Source organism: Mirounga angustirostris, unplaced genomic scaffold (assembly GCF_029215605.1).
Source record: "Mirounga angustirostris isolate CCGP_5_RB_7025 unplaced genomic scaffold, mMirAng1.0.hap1 SCAF_16, whole genome shotgun sequence".
Lineage (NCBI taxonomy): Eukaryota > Metazoa > Chordata > Mammalia > Carnivora > Phocidae > Mirounga > Mirounga angustirostris.
Window position 1 is genome coordinate 57,103,933 of NW_026991724.1, and position 19,799 is coordinate 57,123,731.

General features: G+C 56.5%; 1 protein-coding gene across 2 annotated transcripts; it reads right to left on the reverse strand.

Annotated features, from left to right (window-relative positions):
- Positions 1 to 639: 639 nt before the first annotated feature.
- Positions 640 to 19,246, reverse strand: TNNT1 (troponin T1, slow skeletal type). 2 transcript variants are annotated; one of them, XM_064580572.1, is made up of 14 exons: positions 19,148 to 19,246; positions 13,034 to 13,075; positions 12,912 to 12,925; positions 12,685 to 12,723; positions 12,444 to 12,476; positions 11,720 to 11,741; positions 9,743 to 9,803; positions 9,438 to 9,554; positions 9,150 to 9,227; positions 7,101 to 7,214; positions 6,727 to 6,836; positions 1,460 to 1,550; positions 1,321 to 1,361; positions 640 to 769 (listed from the first exon to the last, which is right to left on the reverse strand). In XM_064580572.1, the coding sequence occupies exons 2-14, from the start codon at positions 13,063 to 13,065 to the stop codon at positions 724 to 726; spliced, it is 798 nt and encodes a 265-aa protein (XP_064436642.1). In that variant the 5' UTR covers positions 13,066 to 13,075; positions 19,148 to 19,246; the 3' UTR covers positions 640 to 723. The 2 variants fall into 2 exon arrangements, with proteins under 2 accessions (XP_064436642.1, XP_064436643.1); XM_064580573.1 differs by lacking the exon at positions 12,444 to 12,476.
- Between the last annotated feature and the right edge of the window lie 553 nt (positions 19,247 to 19,799).

Here is a 19,799-nt window from a genome sequence, read left to right on the forward strand (position 1 = left end):
TTTTAAAAAAAGGGAGTACAGTTGAATGGCTTTTTATATTCACAAGGTTGTGCGTGCCACCATCACTAGGAATTCCAAGCATTTTCAGCACCCCCTTCCTGCCCTTCCCCAGCCCCTGGAAGCCACCGATCTCCTTCCTGCCTCCATGGATTTGCCCTCTGGACAATTCGCACACATGAAATCACATAATCTGTGGCCTTCTGTGTCTGGCTTCGTTCAGCGAGCCCCATGATTCTTCGAGATTCGTGGACATCACAGCGCGTGTCAGGACCTCGCCCCGGAGGAACATCGCCTGGTATCACCCGCCAGCTGGTGGACATTTGGACTGTTTCCACCTTTTGGCTGCTTTGAGTAATGCCGCTGCCAACATCTGCGCCCAGCGTGCGTGTGGACTGACCTCTGTTTTCACTTGTGGCAGGCAGATCCGCAGGAGTGGAATTACCGGGCCCTACGGTAACTCCGCGCTTAGCTTTTTGAGGAACTACCAGCCTGGTTTCCAAAGTGGCCGCACCATGTTGCGTTTCCTGCGGCGGAGGGTTCAACGTTACCTGCCACCGCAGTGACTGTTAGGGCTCTCCAGGCACTAAGTCAGATGAAGCCCGGAGGCTAGGAGTAATGACCGCCAGAGAACTCAGCAGGTGTCTGCAGGGGGCGCGTTTATTTCAACCACAGAGGGGACCCACACTCCATCCAACACCTCAGGGCACGCACAGCCCCAGGTCCTCACTTCCAGCGTCCTCCAACGCGGCCCTTCCCTGCCCCCTTCCGGCTGTAGGAGAAGAGGGAGAGGGTGTCAGGAAGGAAGGGCTCCCCCAACCTCTGAGATGGGACCTGCCCTCAATTCAGAAGTCTGCCCCCACACACACACACCAAATTCCCGCTCTCCCTGCCCAGAGGAAGGGGCAGGCAAATGCGTCCTCTGTTGACTGGCTGGGGTGGTGTGGTTGATGGTCTGGGGCCAACCCCCACCCATCTGCGGGAGCTGATGTTGGGAGGTGAGCTCAGGGTGTTCCCGTGGGAGCTGATGGATGTTTAGGACAGGCTGGGGGGGAAGGGAGGGATGGGTGACGGAGAGTGGGTAACATGGAAGAGGGGCCAAGGCTGAGGTGAAAGAGACGCAAAGTGGGAGACAGGGATAGATGAACAGCGAGCAGGAGAAAGGGAGCAGGGAGAGGCAGAGCAAGAAACAGAAGTGACGCGCGGTTCTCAGCCTGTTGACATTTGGGGCAGAGGCTGTCCTGGGCACTGCATGGTGTGGAGGGGTGAGGGGAGCCACAGGGAAGGAGCGACAAACCCCAGAGTCAGAGGAGGCACACTTACAACTTCTGGGCGTGGCTGATGCGGTTGTACAGCACGTTGATCTGCGCGGGAAAGGGGGAGATGCTGGGAGGACAGCCACGGGGACACACCCGCCCGCCCCTGCCCTGCGCCGCCGTCCTCCCTGGGAGATGGGTCTCACCTCATACTTCTGCTGCTTCAGCTTCTCCATCAGGTCAAACTTCTCGGACTCGAGCTGGTGGATCCAGTCCGACAGCTCCTGGGCCTTCTCCCTGGTAGGGCGGACGGGCTGTCAGGGGGAGGGCCGGCCTCTCTCAGCCCAGAGAGAACCGCCCAAAGCCATAGGGCCAGGCTCGGAGTGGGGCATCACTGCTGCCATTTCGTTAATATCCGAGGCCAAAATATTCAAAGTGAATGGAAGGAAAGGGTTTATTAATCTCTGCCCGCTGTCTCCACATTCAAAGTTCCTACTTCCCTAAGGGAGAACAATGTCATGGTTAAGGACCCACACTCTGGAGTCAGGAAGCCCTGTTTCAAACCCGAGCTTTGCCATTCTCTGGTTTGTGACTTTTGCCAAGTAAAGAGGATCCTGTCTCCCTCTCCGTAAAACTGTGGCTGCCTGCTCTACACCTCTTCTCCCGTTCTTCCTTAGAAACAACATCTTGCGGGCGCCTGGGTGGCTCAGTCAGTTAAGCGACTGCCTTCGGCTCAGGTCATGATCCTGGAGTCCCAGGATCGAGTCCCGCATCGGGCTCCCTGCTCGGCGGGGAGTCTGCTTCTCCCTCTGACCCTCCTCCCTCTCGTGCTCTCTGTCTCTCATTCTCTCTCTCTCAAATAAATGAATAAAATCTTTAGAAAAAAAAAAAAAAAGAAACAACATCTTGCGATAGGCCCAGTTAAAAAGCCACTGTCCCAAATCTCCCGTGCAGGTAGGGTGGCCAATGGGATGAAAACAGTTCTCTGGGTAGGGCTTCCCAGAGCCTTTTGAGGCTCTTTCCATGCAACTTCTTCCTGCTGCTTGGATGTGTTGGCTGGACCCCCAGCAGCCTCATTGGACCACGAGGTGATTTCGAGGATGGAAATATCGGGCTAAGTGTGGTGGAGCAGAGAAACAGGAGTCTGGGTCTCCAGTGATTTTCTAGACTTTCATACCAACTAGTCTCACATTTCTCCTCTGTGGGAAAATAAGTCTCTGTATTTTAGGCTGCTATGAACAGGTGTCTTCACTAGAGGCCGAACTTAACTGATAAAAATCTATGACACAAAACTTATAAGATGTATAATGCAACATAGTAAACACTCAATAAAGTCAGTGTTACTGTTCACTTTATTATTATTAGCATTGCTTGTTTTGTCTTGCTAGCTACCAGCTTTCCACTGCCTTCTCTTCTGGGGCACATTTTTATTTGAAAAATGTTATAGACCCACATATGACCTTTAACTAATGAATAAAATTGAGGTAACTGGACCTAAATATTAGTGGACCCAAGTTACGCGTGGACGTGTGGGGGAGAACAGAGAAATAAAAGGAAAAGGGGGGAATGAACACCAGCCACATGTTACTTTATGCGGGGCCCTGTGATAACGTGCTCAGAAGGGAGCGCGCATAGCGAGCTGGAGGCTGGAGCCATGGAAACGCCTCCACGAGCTGACCCTGACCCTGACTCTGTGCATCTTTTCTCGCGAGCAGCGCCCTCACACTGGTAGTTTGAAATCCACATGGTGGGAATAGTTACATCATGGAAACTGGCAAATGCTACAGTTTTTCTGCCCCTGGAGAGCTGGCTGTTAAACATCTACCATCACACCTCTTTATAACACAGGCTGCTGCACCAGACTTCTCCAGGGTTCAAAGCCCAGCTCTTACACTTGCAAAGCTGTGCAACCCTGGAAAGGTGACTTAACCTCTCTGTGCCTCAGGTCCCTCATCTTTAATAGGAGGATAATCAGAGTATCTACCTCACAGGGTTGTAAGCCCTCCACAGGGCATGGCTGCTACAGCCGCACCACCACCACCATCAATTATCATCACCTCACTGACCTTTCACAGGAGTGTGAGGTAGACTTTGTTTTCATCATCATCACCTCACTGACCTCTCACAAGTGTATGAGGTAGACTTTGTTTTCATCATCATCATCACCTCACTGACCTTTCACAGGTATAAGAGGTAGAATTTGTTTTCATCATCATCACCTCACTGACCTTTCACAGGTATATGAGGTAGATTTTGTTTTCATCATCATCACCTCACTGACCTCTCACAAGTGTATGAGGTAGAATTTGTTTTCATCATCATCACCTCACTGACCTTTCACAGGTATATGAGGTAGATTTTTTCATCATCACCTCACTGACCTTTCACAGGAGTGTGAGGTAGACTTTGTTTTCATCATCATCACCTCACTGACCTCTCACAAGTGTATGAGGTAGATTTTGATTTCATCATCATCACCTCACTGACCTCTCACAAGTGTATGAGGTAGATTTTGATTTCATCATTATCACCTCACTGACCTTTCAGAAGTGTATGAGGTAGACTTTGTTTTCATCATCATCACCTCACTGACCTCTCACAAGTGTATGAGGTAGATTTTGATTTCATCATTATCACCTCACTGACCTTTCACAAGTGTATGAGGTAGACTTTGTTTTCATCATCATCACCTCACTGACCTCTCACAGGTATATGAGGTAGATTTTGTTTTCATCACCATCACCTCACTGACCTCTCACAAGTGTATGAGGTAGACTTTGTTTTCATCATCATCATCACCTCACTGACCTTTCACAGGTATATGAGGTAGAATTTGTTTTCATCATCATCACCTCACTGACCTTTCACAGGTATATGAGGTAGATTTTTTCATCATCACCTCACTGACCTTTCACAAGTGTATGAGGTAGACTTTGTTTTCATCATCATCACCTCACTGACCTCTCACAGGTATATGAGGTAGATTTTGTTTTCATCACCATCACCTCACTGACCTCTCACAAGTGTATGAGGTAGACTTTGTTTTCATCATCATCATCACCTCACTGACCTTTCACAGGTATATGAGGTAGAATTTGTTTTCATCATCATCACCTCACTGACCTTTCACAGGTATATGAGGTAGATTTTTTCATCATCACCTCACTGACCTTTCACAAGTGTATGAGGTAGACTTTGTTTTCATCATCATCACCTCACTGACCTCTCACAGGTATATGAGGTAGATTTTTTCATCATCACCTCACTGACCTTTCACAGGAGTGTGAGGTAGACTTTGTTTTCATCATCATCACCTCACTGACCTCTCACAAGTGTATGAGGTAGACTTTGTTTTCATCATCATCACCTCACTGACCTCTCACAAGTGTATGAGGTAGATTTTTTCATCATCACCTCACTGACCTTTCACAGGAGTGTGAGGTAGACTTTGTTTTCATCATTATCACCTCACTGACCTCTCACAAGTGTATGAGGTAGATTTTGTTTTCATCATCATCACCTCACTGACCTCACAAGTGTATGAGGTAGATTTTGTTTTCATCAACTCACTGACCTCACAAGTGTATGAGATAGACTTTGTTTTCATCATCATCACCTCACTGACCTCACAAGTGTATGAGATAGACTTTGTTTTCATCATCATCACCTCACTGACCTCACAAGTGTATGAGATAGACTTTGTTTTCATCATCATCACCTCACTGACCTCACAAGTGTATGAGGTAGATTTTGTTTTCATCAACTCACTGACCTCACAAGTGTATGAGATAGACTTTGTTTTCATCATCATCACCTCACTGACCTCACAAGTGTATGAGATAGACTTTGTTTTCATCATCATCACCTCACTGACCTCACAAGTGTATGAGATAGACTTTGTTTTCATCATCATCACCTCACTGACCTCACAAGTGTATGAGGTAGATTTTGTTTTCATCATCATCAACTCACTGACCTCACAAGTGTATGAGGTAGACTTTGTTTTCATCATCATCACCTCACTGACCTTTCACAGGTATATGAGGTAGATTTTGTTTTCATCATCATCACCTCACTGACCTTTCACAGGAGTGTGAGGTAGACTTTGTTTTCATCATTATCACCTCACTGACCTCTCACAAGTGTATGAGGTAGATTTTGTTTTCATCATCATCACCTCACTGACCTTTCACAAGTGTATGAGGTAGACTTTGTTTTCATCATCATCACCTCACTGACCTCTCACAAGTGTATGAGGTAGACTTTGTTTTCATCATCATCACCTCACTGACCTCTCACAAGTGTATGAGGTAGACTTTGTTTTCATCATCATCATCACCTCACTGACCTTTCACAGGAGTGTGAGGTAGACTTTGTTTTCATCATTATCACCTCACTGACCTTTCACAAGTGTATGAGGTAGACTTTGTTTTCATCATCATCATCACCTCACTGACCTTTCACAGGAGTGTGAGGTAGACTTTGTTTTCATCTTTATCACCTCACTGACCTCTCACAAGTGTATGAGGTAGACTTTGTTTTCATCATCATCACCTCACTGACCTTTCACAAGTGTATGAGGTAGATTTTGTTTTCATCTTTATCACCTCACTGACCTCTCACAAGTGTATGAGGTAGATTTTGTTTTCTTCATCATCACCTCACTGACCTCTCACAAGTGTATGAGGTAGACTTTGTTTTCATCATCATCACCTCACTGACCTCTCACAAGTGTATGAGGTAGACTTTGTTTTCATCATCACCTCACTGACCTTTCACAGGTGTATGAGGTAGACTTTTGTTATCCCAGCCTCATTTTACCAGTAAGGAAAGTGAGGCTCAGAAAAATTACATAACGTGCTAAGATCACACAGCTGGTAAGTGGTGGAGCAGGTGCTGAGCTTCGGTCCCCCTCACTGTGCTACCTCTGGGGCGGTGGGGGTTTCTGACTTTATGAGTCATGCCCAGACCAGAGACCATCGAGCTACCAGTGAGGCCCCAGAAGGAAAAGCCCTCTGCACCCTTCCCTCTGGCGGCTTATCACAAGACATGGGCTGTCCTGTGAATGGGACGTAAAGGGGCAGATAGGGTCCCATGGGGTAGAGACTTGGCTGGAAAGTTCTCACCAGCATGTCTGGCTTTAATTCACATAAAGATGGGACCTGCCTGAGTTTCCAGGGGACATCAATAGGTCAACATAATCTCCTAACTTTTGGTGAGCCATCTTCTCTGGCTTCCCACCATATTACCTCCCAGACTCTACAGGTCATGGTACCCACAAAAAGTGGGTCCTATATCAGTGACGTTTCCCAGGGAAGACAACAGAGGCCCAGAGAGGGGGACACACTTGTCCAAAGTCACACAGCACCAGGGCTCAGACCTGTGCTTCTGCCCTCCCAGAGCTGGGTAAGAGTCCCCTTATCTCGCTGTCTTTCAATGACCCCCTCCCACCCTGAGCCCCCATCCCACCTACCGGAGCTGGTCTTCTCCCATGTGGTCGATGTTCAGAGGCTTTTTACGCTCACTCAGGATGCGCAGTTTCATCTCCCGACCTGTCTGGCGCTTACCGCGTTTTTGTTCTGCCTGAGGGTAGGGAAAAGGACATACTGAACTGTGGGATAGATCAGAACACAGGGGGTTCCTCCCCACCTTGTCCCTATACCCAGGAGTCCAGAACCCCCAGCCCCTCCTCCCTCAGACCCAGGAGTCCAGGACCCCCAGGTCCTCCCCCCTCAGACCCAGGAGTCCAGCCCCCAGCCCCCACCTCCATCAGGAACCAGAAATCTAGGTCCTCAGTTGCTTCCTCCCTGGGAACATAGACCTTAGGTCCCAGCAGGCTGAACTCACCTTGACCAGGTAACCCCCAAAATGGGCTCCCATATTGGATAGAACCTTCTTCTTTTTGGCATCATCTTCAGCCCGCTTCTTGGCCTCCTCTTCCTCCTTCCGCATCTTCTCCTCCTGAGGGAAGAAGGGTGTTAACCCCAAGGCCTGTCCCACCCCCTGCAGAGAAGGGGTCTGAGATGGGGATGTGGGAGCTGAGTAAAGCAGGGGTCGGTCAGACCCAGTGCATGAGACAGAGTCAATGTCCGAACAGGCAAAAACGCAGACGTTCTGCTCCTGGCCCTTCCAGGCCTGGCTGTGTGACCACCTTCAAGTCCCTTCTCCTCTCTGAGCCTTAATATCCCCCAAGCAAAACTTTTAAAATGGGAAAGGGATATTTCTGCTTTTTTCTGCATTCCTCTAGTCTGAATGGCCAATGCTGAGCGTTGCTGGGTGGCCTCAGTGCAGATACTCCCCCTCTCTGGGCCTTCGTCTGCTTTATTCTCATGAGACAAGAATAACGGTGTCAGAGGATGCAGGAGGGTGACCGGTGATGGGGGTGGGGGACTTGGAGTACTGACACGGCTGCTGGCCTTGAGTCTGAGGACGAGGTTCTAGAATGTCTACGGAAGGCAGCCCCATGTTCCAGAAACAGTGGCTTGTCCAGACCAACTCCTGTCCCCACTGAAAGGGCTGGTGAGGTGGGTATGACGGCTGGGGCATGTCCTGCATGCCCCATCTGAATTAATCTCCTATCACTGCTGAAATTTGCAAATTTAATAGCTTAAAACAGCACAAGTTTGAGGAGCCTGGGTGGCTCAGTTGGTTAAACATCTGCCTTCAGCTCGGGTCCTGATCCCAGGGTCCTGGGATGGAGTCTCATGTTCAGCTCCCTGCTCGGTGGGGAGTCTGCTTCTCCCTCTCCCTCTGCCACTCCCCCCACTTGTGCTCTCTCTCTCTCAAATAAATAAATAAATATCTTTTAAAAATTGGCACACGTTTATCACCTTACAGTTCTGCAGGTCAGAAGTCTAAAATGGGTCTTCTGGGCTAAAATCAAGGAGTGAATAGGGCTGGTTCCTTGTGGAGGCTCTAGGGGAGAATTCACTCCCTTGCCCTCGCTTCTAGGGGCTGGCTGCCTGCCTCCCTTGGCTCCAGGCCCCTTCCTCCGTCTTCTAAGCTAGCAGAGAAGTATCTTCAAACATCTCTGACTCTGACCATACAGCCTCCCTCTTGCAAGGACCCTTGTGATAACATGAGGCCCATCTGGATAATCCAGAATCATCTCCCACCTCAAGATCCTTAACTTAATCACAGGCACCATCTTTTGCCATGCAAGGCACCAAATTCATAGACTCTGGGAATTAGGATGTGAACATCTTTGGGAGACCAGTACGATGTCTACCATGTCACCCAACTCCTAATCTTTAAAAGTGATTCAAGTGGGCCACTCCTTGATGCCAAGGCAGATCATGTTTCCAAAGCCTACGCCAATGGGAGCATTCTCACCAATCTCCTACAACTAGCCAGCAATTCACTACAAGATGGACAGGTGACCAATCTGAACTCATCCCAGAATGATGTAGAAGACAGATAAAAGAGGAGTGATAGCCAGAGTTGTTGGTGGTCACTTGCCACCCCTGCCTGAGAAGAAGGTGTCCAGTAGGGTGACTGACCATCTGGTTCACCTGGGACTGATGGGATACAGCATTTTCAGGACTCAGACCAGGAACATCCCGGACAAACCAACAATGACCTCATCACCCCAGTGTCCACAGAAAGATGGGCCCAGGGATAGGAAGAGAAAAGCTGGGTCTTTGTAATCTTGAGTTCCTTGATCCAGCCATACCTGAAGCAAGTCACACTCTACACTTTTTTAGTTATATGAGCAAATAAAATGCTCTTTCTGCTGAATCCAGTTTAGGTTGGGGTTTCTGTCCCTTCCAACTGAGAGATCCTTGAATAATACAGTGCAAGGACTTTCTCAGGACCACAGAAAAGATCGTGAATGGGAAATAGAGCATCCAGCTGAAGAAGAAACATTTGGTCTCGCAGGGCAGGGGAGGCACCCACCGCCAGTTTGGCCTGACGCTCGCGCTCCTTCTCAGTTCGGAAGCGCTGCTGTTCAGCTCTCTCAGCCCGGCGCCGCTCCTGCGGAGGGGAGAAGAATGAGGGGTTGCAGGGACGCCCCCTCCCCAAGGAGGTCAAGAGCAGAGATGAGCAAGTTTGAGTGTGGCCACCGACTTGGACAAGTTCCCAAATGATTCAGCCTCAGGTCTGTACTGGACAGGAACCATTGCCAGACCCAGGACGGCACGGGGTGAGGGAGGAATCTGCAGAACCCCACCTCCCTCCACTCACAATGCGCTCTTTCAGAGCAATGAGCTCCTCTTCCTCTTTCTTCCGCTGTTCAAAATGCACGTCAATGAGCGTCTGCAGCTCCAGCAGATCTTTCTCCATGCGCTTCCGGTGGATGTCCTGCAGGACGAAGGGTGGAGGCCGCGTCATGTTTAGGGGACCAGGGGCCACTGTTCGCGATGTTCCCAGCAGGTGGCCCTAGTGGCCTATGCGGTCCATTTTAGGGGACTCCAAAAGAAGGGAGAAGCCAGGGGCGCCTCTTCCTAACTTGCACAAAGGCACCTGGGGACTGGGTGTCCTTTACTTACATCAAAGTCCACACGTTCCCCTTCTGGGATCTTCGGGGGAATCAGGGGAGGGACCACAGGCCTGATGGGTGGAAAGGGGAAAAGACTGAGCAGCCTGAGCTCCCTGATGGAGCGCCGTCCAGTGTGGCAGCCAGCTTCGGGGCACCTGACAGGGAGCTGGTCCGAATCGAGATTCTATGGGCTGTCTGTGAAACACGCTGCATTTCGAACGCTTGGTTCAAACAGAAAAATGTAATATATTTCACTAATAATGTCTCCTATCGATTACATGTTGAAATGATGAAATTTCAGATATAACGGGTTGAATTAAAAAAATGCTATGAAGATTAATTTTTACCTGTTTTGTTTCACTTTTTAAAGGGCAGCTTGTAAAAATACAGATGTTTTTACATACGTGGCTTGCATTAAATTCGTATTGGGTGTTGGTGCCCTAGGCCACACCTGCATTCGAATTCTCTGCTTTTTAAGACAGCATTGTCCATCGCCTGATTTGCTTCCGACTCCTCTAGCTGTCCCATCTCGGTCTCCTTGTCCCCAGAAAGCCCTTTAAAGAGTTTCGCCCTTTTATTTATGCATAGGAAACTCTCACGATCCACGTCATTCAGTTGCATGACTTCAATTATCGTCAATTACTGAGGATTCACCACCTCTGTCTCCAGCCCAGACTCTCTCCGAGATCCCAGACTCGGGTTAATGGGTGCCTCCTGAACATTTCCGGCATTCTCACACACCATGCCTCCACGGAGCCCATCAACTTCCCCAAGACGGAGTGGTGGCTGCACCACCCCTCAGGTTCTCAGCCCAGACCCTCACCTCCCTCCCCTTGCTCCAACAGCAAGTCCTGGCCTCTTCGCCTAGGCATCTCCCCAGTCTGTTCCCCCTTTCCCACCCACGCCCCCTGCCCAGCTCAGGCCTCAGCCCCTCCCCTGTGAACCTTCATACCAGCCTCCTCCTGGCCTCCCAGCCTCCGGCTGTCCACCTTCAGTTCATCTTCCTTCATGACTTTAGCTCAGAGCTCACCCTCAAGACAAAGTCTAAGCAACTCAACATTCAAAACCCTTCTCCATCTGGCCCCAGTCAACTCCTCCAGCAACTTCTCTCCTCCCTCACAGACACACACCATATTTCATGGTTCCCTGGCTATGTCATGTGCCTTTGCACCCCTGGGCCTTTGCATATGCTGTTCCCTCTGCCTGCAATGCCCTTCCCCTGATATACTGCATCCCCAGAGGCCTTGCCGCCTCCAACAAGCCTTCCCTGATCCCCCTTGCTCTCTCTCAGATCTGATCCAATGCCTCCTCTGCTCAAAACCCTGCGCAGACCCACCCCTTCTTGCACTCTACGCTCTAGCCACAATGAAATTGGCACGACTGCCCATATCAACCCACAGAACTCTGCTTCTAGGTTTTTTTCTCATGCTCAGATTGTTGCCTCCTTGCCTCCTCAAGCTTTGGCCCCAGTGTCACCTCCTCCAGGACCCTCTGCCCCCACGAGCTCTCATGGCCTCCACAGATCTGCCTAGTATAGGACCTCCATCATCAGAATGACCTGCGTCCGTATCTGCTCCCTGAAAGAGTGGTCTAGATGCAGCCACTGCACCGTGTGTGCTCCCCACAGCTTTCTCCTCTACAATATGCCTCCCACTTCCTTCAGCTAGTGAACTCCTCATCCCTCAGGACTCTGGTATCACCTCCCCTGGGAAGCCTTCTGTGACTGCCTAGGGCAAACATGGGGCCCTCTTGTGTGCTACCATCACTGTATCTGGGTCTGTTTCACCAACAGAGCAGATGGGATCTGACTCGCCAAATGCCATGGGAAGTTCTGTGGACCATTTGCTGAAAGAAGAAATCACTGTCCTTTCCTGTTTCAAGTGCCCCACTCTCCTTTTCTGCCTTTCTCACACCCTATCTCTGGGGGTAGGGGATATATTCAGGAGGATGTGACTGGGACCCTCCCCCCAGCCCTCTAGGATCTCACCTTGGTTTGGGGCGCTCCTCTTCTAGTGGGGAGATACAAAGAGATAATTAGCAAGAGTTCATGGGGGTGGGCCTGACACACCCAGAGGAGGGAACCCCCCTCCAAGCCACAGCCCCCAAGAGCAGCTCTGGGGGAGAGGCATGAGTGGGGGGAGAAGAGGGGAGAAGGGAAATCAGGGTGGCTGTAAAGGGGGAAGAGGGTCACACGCATCAGATATACATTCAGAACTGGTGTGGGGATGCCCCTCCCACTTCTCTGGGAACCCAGGGGTCCGAACCCCCCAGACCTTCCTCTTTCTACATACCCAGAGCTCCTGCTCTTCTCCATTTACACCTAGCACTGCAGGGTGTCCCCAGCCCCTCCCCTCTGGGGACACAGGAATCCAGACTCCCAGGGAGAGCCCCTTCTGCAACTCAGGCCCCAACCTTTGAATGTATATGGAGGGGAAAAAATGACAGGGTCGGGGGCGAAGATGGGGGCGTGCCTGCTCGCAAACATCCAACCCTTCTACAAGTATTCCTCCAGGTTGGGGAAGAAGGCTTGGGTGTCGGTCTCTTTAAGAAAGAAGGGAAAGGGTTAAAGCCTCAGCGAGGCGATTTCCCTTCGTGGCACCAGAGGGCGCGCGAGCTCTCCGGGGCTTAAAGGACCGGGCCTGGGCGGGTGGCGGGGGCGCAGGGGGTCCTCGCAGGGGCCAGGGCCCGAGCAGCGAAGCAGCCGCGGTTACCTCGCTCTGCCACCGGCTCCGGCTCCTCGGCGGCTGGGGAGGGGAGGCAGGGGGAGAAGCGGGGATGGGGGAGCGAGGGGGAGCGGCCAGGCCGGCGTGGGGGGGGCAGAGAGGAAAGAGAGGGGAGAGGCTGTTAAAGGACCTGAAGCCGGGGCGGTCGCGAGCCCAGCGCCCGCCGGCCCCGCCCCGCCCGGCCCCGCGAGGCTGCGTCCGGCGGCAGACCCGCGGGGTCAGGTCTCACCTTCCTCCTCCTCCTGCTCCTCCTCCGCAGCCTCCTCTTCTGCAGGGGGGCGGGGGCAGAGAAGGAGGGTTAGGAGCCCCGCGGGGGGGCGCCGGCCGTGCGGGGAGGGCACGCGAAAGGCGCCGCAACCCCGGAGGGTGCACGCGGGGCGGCGGGGGACCCCGCCGTCCTCTCGCCTCCCGCGCGCGTGTCCCCGGGCCGCCGAGGCCCGCGCACTGCCCACTCACCTTCGGGCTGCTCCCTGAGGGCAGGGTGGGGAGGAAAGGGCGAGAGGGAGGGTTAGACGTGCTGGGGGTGGGAAAGTGTCCCACCTCTCCACGCCCCCGGCCCTCCCGCCGGCGCCACTCACTCCTCATATTCCTGCTCCTCGGTCTCCGACATCCTGTGTGACCTGAGGACCAGAGAACACGCGAGTGAAGTGCGGTCCCGGAGGAGAGGGGCTGGGGGCCAGAGTCCCGGGTCTGAGGGAGGAGGGCTGGGGGCCTGGACTCCCGGGTCTGAGGGAGGAGGGGCTGGGGGCCTGGACTCCTGGGTCTGAGGGAGGAGGGCCTGGGGGCCTGGACTCCTGGGTCTGAGGGAGGAGAGCCTGGGGGTCTAGACTCCTGGATCTGAGGGAGGAGGGGCTGGGGGCCTGGACTCCTGGGTCTGAGGAATGAGTGGCTGGGGTCTGGACTCCTGGGTCTGAGGGAGGAGGAGCTGGGGGCCTGGACTCCTGGCTCTGAGGGAGGAGGGACTGGGGTCTGGTCTCCTGGGTCTGAGGGAGGAGGGGGCTGGGGGGCTGGACTCCTGGATCTGACGGAGGAGGGGCTGGGAGCCTGGACTCCTGGGTCTGAGGGAGGAGGGAGCTGGGAGGCTGGACTCCTGGGTCTGAGGAATGAGGGACTGGGGTCTGGACTCCTGGGTCTGAGGGAGGAGGAGCTGGGGGCCTGGACTCCTGGCTCTGAGGGAGGAGGGACTGGGGTCTGGTCTCCTGGGTCTGAGGGAGGAGGGGGCTGGGGGGCTGGACTCCTGGATCTGACGGAGGAGGGGCTGGGAGCCTGGACTCCTGAGTCTGAGGGAGGAGGGAGCTGGGAGGCTGGACTCCTGGGTCTGAGGAATGAGGGACTGGGGTCTGGACTCCTGGGTCTGAGGGAGGAGGAGCTGGGGGCCTGGACTCCTGGCTCTGAGGGAGGAGGGGCTAGGGGAGGAGGGGCTGGGGGGCCCTGGACTCGTGGGTCTGAGGGAGGAGGGGCTGGGGTCTGGACTCCTGGGTCTGAGGGAGGACGGGCTGGGGGTCTGGACTCCTGGGTCTGAGGGAGGAGAGCCTGGGGGTCTAGACTCCTGGATCTGAGGGAGGAGGGGCTGGGGGCCTGGACTCCAGGGTCTGAGGGAGGAGGAGATGGGGGTCTGGACTCCTGGGTCTGAGGGAGGAGGGGGCTGGGGGCCTGGACTCCTGGGTCTGAGGGAGGAGGAGCTGGGGGCCTGGACTCCTGGCTCTGAGGGAGGAGGGACTGGGGTCTGGTCTCCTGGGTCTGAGGGAGGAGGGGGCTGGGGGGCTGGACTCCTGGATCTGACGGAGGAGGGGCTGGGAGCCTGGACTCCTGAGTCTGAGGGAGGAGGGAGCTGGGAGGCTGGACTCCTGGGTCTGAGGAATGAGGGACTGGGGTCTGGACTCCTGGGTCTGAGGGAGGAGGAGCTGGGGGCCTGGACTCCTGGCTCTGAGGGAGGAGGGGCTAGGGGAGGAGGGGCTGGGGGGCCCTGGACTCCTGGGTCTGAGGGAGGAGGGGCTGGGGTCTGGACTCCTGGGTCTGAGGGAGGAGGGGCTGGGGCCTGGACTCCTGGGTCTGAGGGAGGAGGGATTGGGGTCTGGTCTCCTGGGTCTGAGGGAGGAGGGGGCTGGGGGGCTGGACTCCTGGATCTGACGGAGGAGGGGCTGGGGGCCTGGACTCCTGGGTCTGAGGGAGGGGTTGCAGGGAGCCTGGACTCCTGGGTCTGAGGAATGAGTGGCTGGGGTCTAGACTCCTGGATCTGAGGGAGGAGGGGCTGGGGGCCTGGACTCCTGGGTCTGAGGGAGGAGGGGGCTGGGGGCCTAGACTCTGGGTCTGAGGGCGGAGGGGGCTGGGGCCTGGACTCCTGGGTCTGAGGGAGGAGGGGGCTGGGGGCCTGGACTCCTGGGTCTGAGGGAGGAGAGCCTGGGGGTCTAGACTCCTGGATCTGAGGGAGGAGGGGCTGGGGGCCTGGACTCCTGGGTCTGAGGGAGGAGGGGGCTGGGGGGCTGGACTCCTGGATCTGACGGAGGAGGGGCTGGGGACCTGGACTCCTGGGTCTGAGGGAGGAGGGGCTGGGGACCTGGACTCCTGGGTCTGAGGGAGGAGGGGCTGGGGGCCTGGACTCCTGGGTCTGAGGGAGGAGGGCCTGGGGGCCTGGACTCCTGGGTCTGAGGGAGGAGGGCCTGGGGGCCTGGACTCCTGGGTCTGAGGGAGGAGAGCCTGGGGGTCTAGACTCCTGGATCTGAGGGAGGAGGGGCTGGGGGCCTGGACTCCTGGGTCTGAGGGAGGAGGAGCTGGGGGCCTGGACTCCTGGCTCTGAGGGAGGAGGGACTGGGGTCTGGTCTCCTGGGTCTGAGGGAGGAGGGGGCTGGGGGGCTGGACTCCTGGATCTGACGGAGGAGGGGCTGGGAGCCTGGACTCCTGAGTCTGAGGGAGGAGGGAGCTGGGAGGCTGGACTCCTGGGTCTGAGGAATGAGTGGCTGGGGTCTGGACTCCTGGGTCTGAGGGAGGAGGAGCTGGGGGCCTGGACTCCTGGGTCTGAGGGAGGAGGGGCTGGGGGGCCCTGGACTCCTGGGTCTGAGGGAGGAGGGGGCTGGGGGCCTGGACTCCTGGGTCTGAGGGAGGAGGATCTGGGGGGCCTGGACACCTGGGTCTGAGGAATGAGGGGCTGGGGTCTGGACTCCTGGGTCTGAGGGAGGAGGAGCTGGGGGTCTGGACTCCTGGGTCTGAGGGAGGAGGAGCTGGGGGCCTGGACTCCTGGGTCTGAGGGAGGAGGGGCTAGGGGAGGAGGGGCTGGTGGGCCCTGGACTCCTGGGTCTGAGGGAGGAGGGGCTGGGGTCTGGACTCCTGGGTCTGAGGGAAGAGGGGACTGAGGCCTGGACTCCTGGGTCTGAGGGAGGAGGGGGTTGGGGGCCTGGACTCCTGGGTCTGAGGGAGGAGGGGGTTGGGGGCCTGGACTCCTGGGTCTGAGGGAGGAGGGACTGGGGTCCGGACTCCTGGGTCTGAGGTAGGAGGGGCTGGGGGCCTGGAGTCCTCGGTCTGAGGGAGGAGGGACTGGGGTCTGACTCCTGGGTCTGAGGGAGGAGGGGCTGGGGTCTGGACTCCTGGGTCTGAGGGAGGAGGGGCCTGGGGGGCTGGACTCCTGAGTCTGAGGGAGGAGGGGCTGGGGGCCTAGACTCCTGGGTCTGAGGAATGAGAGGCTGGGGCCTGGACTCCTGGGTCTGAGGGAGGAGGAGCTGGGGGCCTGGACTCCTGGTTCTGAGGGAGGAGGGGCCTGGGGGGCTGGACTCCTGAGTCTGAGGGAGGAGGGGCTGGGGGCCTAGACTCCTGGGTCTGAGGAATGAGAGGCTGGGGCCTGGACTCCTGGGTCTGAGGGAGGAGGAGCTGGGGGCCTGGACTCCTGGGTCTGAGGGAGGAGGGGCTGGGGGGCCCTGGACTCCTGGGTCTGAGGGAGGAGGGGCTGGGGTCTGGACTCCTGGGTCTGAGGGAGGAGGGACTGGGGTCTGTCTGGTCTCCTGGGTCTGAGGGAGGAGGGGGCTGGGGGGCTGGACTCCTGAGTCTTGGGAGGAGGGGCTGGGGGCCTGGACTCCTGGGTCTGAGGAATGAGGGGCTGGGGTCTGGACTCCTGGGTCTGAGGGAGGAGGAGCTGGGGGCCTGGACTCCTGGGTCTGAGGGAGGAGGGGCTAGGGGAGGACGGGCTGGTGGGCCCTGGACTCCTGGGTCTGAGGGAGGAGGGCCTGGGGTCTGGACTCCTGGGTCTGAGGGAGGAGGGGACTGAGGCCTGGACTCCTGGGTCTGAGGGAGGAGGGGGTTGGGGGCCTGGACTCCAGGGTCTGAGGGAGGAGGGCCTGGCAACCTAGACATCTGGGTCTGAGGGAGGAGGGGGCTGGGGGGCTGGACTCCTGAGTCTGAGGGAGGAGGGGCTGGGGGCCTGGACTCCTGGGTCTGAGGAATGAGGGGCTGGGGTCTGGACTCCTGGGTCTGAGGGAGGAGGAGCTGGGGGCCTGGACTCCTGGGTCTGAGGGAGGAGGGGCTAGGGGAGGAGGGGCTGGTGGGCCCTGGACTCCTGGGTCTGAGGGAGGAGGGGCTGGGGGCCTAGACTCCTGGGTCTGAGGAATGAGAGGCTGGGGCCTGGACTCCTGGGTCTGAGGGAGGAGGAGCTGGGGGCCTGGACTCCTGGGTCTGAGGGAGGAGGGGGTTGGGGGCCTGGACTCCTGGGTCTGAGGGAGGAGGGGCTGGGGTCTGGACTCCTGGGTCTGAGGTAGGAGGGGCTGGGGGCCTGGAGTCCTGGGTCTGAGGGAGGAGGGACTGGGGTCTGACTCCTGGGTCTGAGGGAGGAGGGGCTGGGGTCTGGACTCCTGGGTCTGAGGGAGGAGGGGCTGGGGGCCTGGACTCCTGGGTCTGAGGGAGGAGGGGGCTGGGGGCCTGGACTCCTGGGTCTGAGGGAGGAGGGGCTGGGGGCCTGGACTCCTGGGTCTGAGGGAGGAGGGGCTGGGGTCCGGACTCCTGGGTCTGAGGTAGGAGGGGCTGGGGGCCTGGAGTCCTGGGTCTGAGGGAGGAGGGACTGGGGTCTGACTCCTGGGTCTGAGGGAGGAGGGGCTGGGGTCTGGACTCCTGGGTCTGAGGGAGGAGGGGCTGGGGGCCTGGACTCCTGGGTCTGAGGGAGGAGGGGGCTGGGGGCCTGGACTCTGGTTCTGAGGGAGGAGGGGGCTGGGGCCTGGATTCCTAGGTCTGTGGGAGGAGGGGGCTGGGGGCCTGGAATCCTGGGTCTGAGGGAGGAGGGGCTGGGGTCTGGACTCCTGGATCTGAGGGAGGAGTGAGGTGGGAGACTGGACTCCTGGGTCTGTGGGAGGAGGGAGGTGAGGGCCTGGACTCCGGGGTCTGAGGGAGGAGGGGGCTGGGGGTCTGGACTCCTGGGTCTGAGGGAGGAGTGGCTGGGGGGCTGGACTCCTGGGTCTGAGGGAGGAGGGGCTGGGGTCTGGACTCCTGGGTGTGAGGGAGGAGGGAGGTGGGGGCCTGGACTCCCGGGTCTGAGGGTGGAGGGTGTTGGGGGTCTGGACTCCTGGGTCTGAGGGAGTAGGGGGCTGGGGGCCTGGACTCCTGGGTCTGAGGGAGGAGGGGGCTGGGGGGCTGAACTCCTGGGTCTGAGGGAGAAGGGACTGGGGGCCCGACAGGGAAGGGCTCTGGGAAGTGTGGGGGGGCACAGCCCCAATGCTGCACTCCTGCCCCTCCACCACCGCAGCTGTCCTCTTTTGTCTTATGACATGTGCATGGGAATCTGATCTGAGTGGGGATTAGGAGAAGGTATTTGGGAAGGGACTGTGGCCTGAAGACAATAGCTGCCCCATCCCCCAAAGGCTATTTTGGGGGGATGTCGTACATGGTGAAACAGAGGACATTTCCTAAGAAGGGATTCAAGGGGGGAGGCTCCTGGGAGAATTAGTCACACCCGCTCCCTCTCACACACACACACCCCGCCCCGGGCTGATTATCTTCCCACCTGTCCCCTCCTTGCCCCACCACCCACAGCCTTGGAGGAGCTTGAACTCATCAAGAGCAGCCTTGTCCATAGACCTCATCCTGACCCCTACATAGACAGCACCCCACCTTTAAGGTCCCCCAGGACCCACAGTACCCAGGTTAAGAGCACCCCTAAATCCTGGGACCCCAGTTGATGATGCCCCTGGTTTCTGGGGACAAGCAAGTCCTCATGTCTCCAGGTTCTGAGACCCCAGTTCCTGAGACTCCAGACTCTGGGCTGAGACATCCTCAGATCTTGATGCCCTAGGTCTTGACGCCTCAGAATCTTGAGACCCCAAAACCCAGATGCCCAAGCTCAGAGGTGCATTCATGATGCCCCGAATTTTGACACCTCCAGTCATAAGGCCTCAGACCTGGAGACCTCAATTCTCAAATCCCCAGAGGCTCCCTGTCCTGACCCCCAGACCATCAAACAGCTAAGCCCAGAAGCCCCCAATTCCTGAGAATCCCTCAGATCTCAGACCTCTTTGGTCTGAAGTTGTTATATTCTGGGACACCCCAATCTTGGCACCCCAGATTCTGTAACTCCCAAATCCTAATACCTCAGTCCTCAGTCCCTGTGAAGTCTGATTTTCGCCGGAATTCAAGCCTTCATTTTGTGCCCCGTCCACCTCCATAGTCCTTCACACCCCTCCTGTCCTCTCCCCCAAGTACAAAGTCCCTGGGACCATTACCTAAGGCTGGGTCTGCAGAGTCAGTGAGCGGCGCTGGGACAGAGCCTTGCTGACCGAGCTGAAGCACCCCCAAGCACCGTGGGGTTTATAGCGGAGCCTCGGCCCCGCCCCCCAGGGGTGGGGAGGGCCAGAGAATTCCTTTCTCCAACCTAGAGTCCCAGCTCCGAGGCTGCCCTGCCCCCACTCTGGCTCCACATTCAGGATCCTGGCACCTCCTGGCTGCTTGGGGACCCCTCCACCCCATCAGCACTGCCTTGAACCCAGGCTGGGTCAGGTGACCTCCAACCTCTGGGCGCCCCACCTCCCTTCCAGCAAGCTGCACTCTATGCTTTGAAGTCCCTGTGCTCAGCACACAGTAGGTCCTTGGAGAATATTTATTGACAAAAGGAGCGCTTTCTCTTATATGGCTCTGGTTCCGGTCTCTGTCTCTCCGACACTGTCCTTCTTTCCTTTGTCTCTGTGACTCTCCATCTGTGTGTCTCTGTCTCCCCCCTCCCCACCCCCACCCCTTTGTCTGCCACCAGGATTCCACCCTGGTGACAACAGGCGCTAAAGCGGGGAAGCAGGTGTGGGTCAGGGGAGGGGAGAGGGTGTGGTGTCAGGCCTGCTCGACCTCACACTCCCCCACCTCCATCTGACACTGATCTGTTTT

Bases quoted from the DNA above. Each gene is read 5' to 3' on its own strand.
- TNNT1 (XM_064580572.1), bottom strand. From the start codon at position 13,065: ATGTCGGAGACCGAGGAGCAGGAATATGAGGA. The intron at 9,555-9,742 runs GTAAGTAAAGGA...TTCGTCCTGCAG, and splicing joins GGGAACGTGTGGACTTTGAT to GACATCCACCGGAAGCGCAT. The intron at 1,551-6,726 runs GTAGGTGGGATG...CCGCCCTACCAG, and splicing joins ATGGGAGAAGACCAGCTCCG to GGAGAAGGCCCAGGAGCTGT.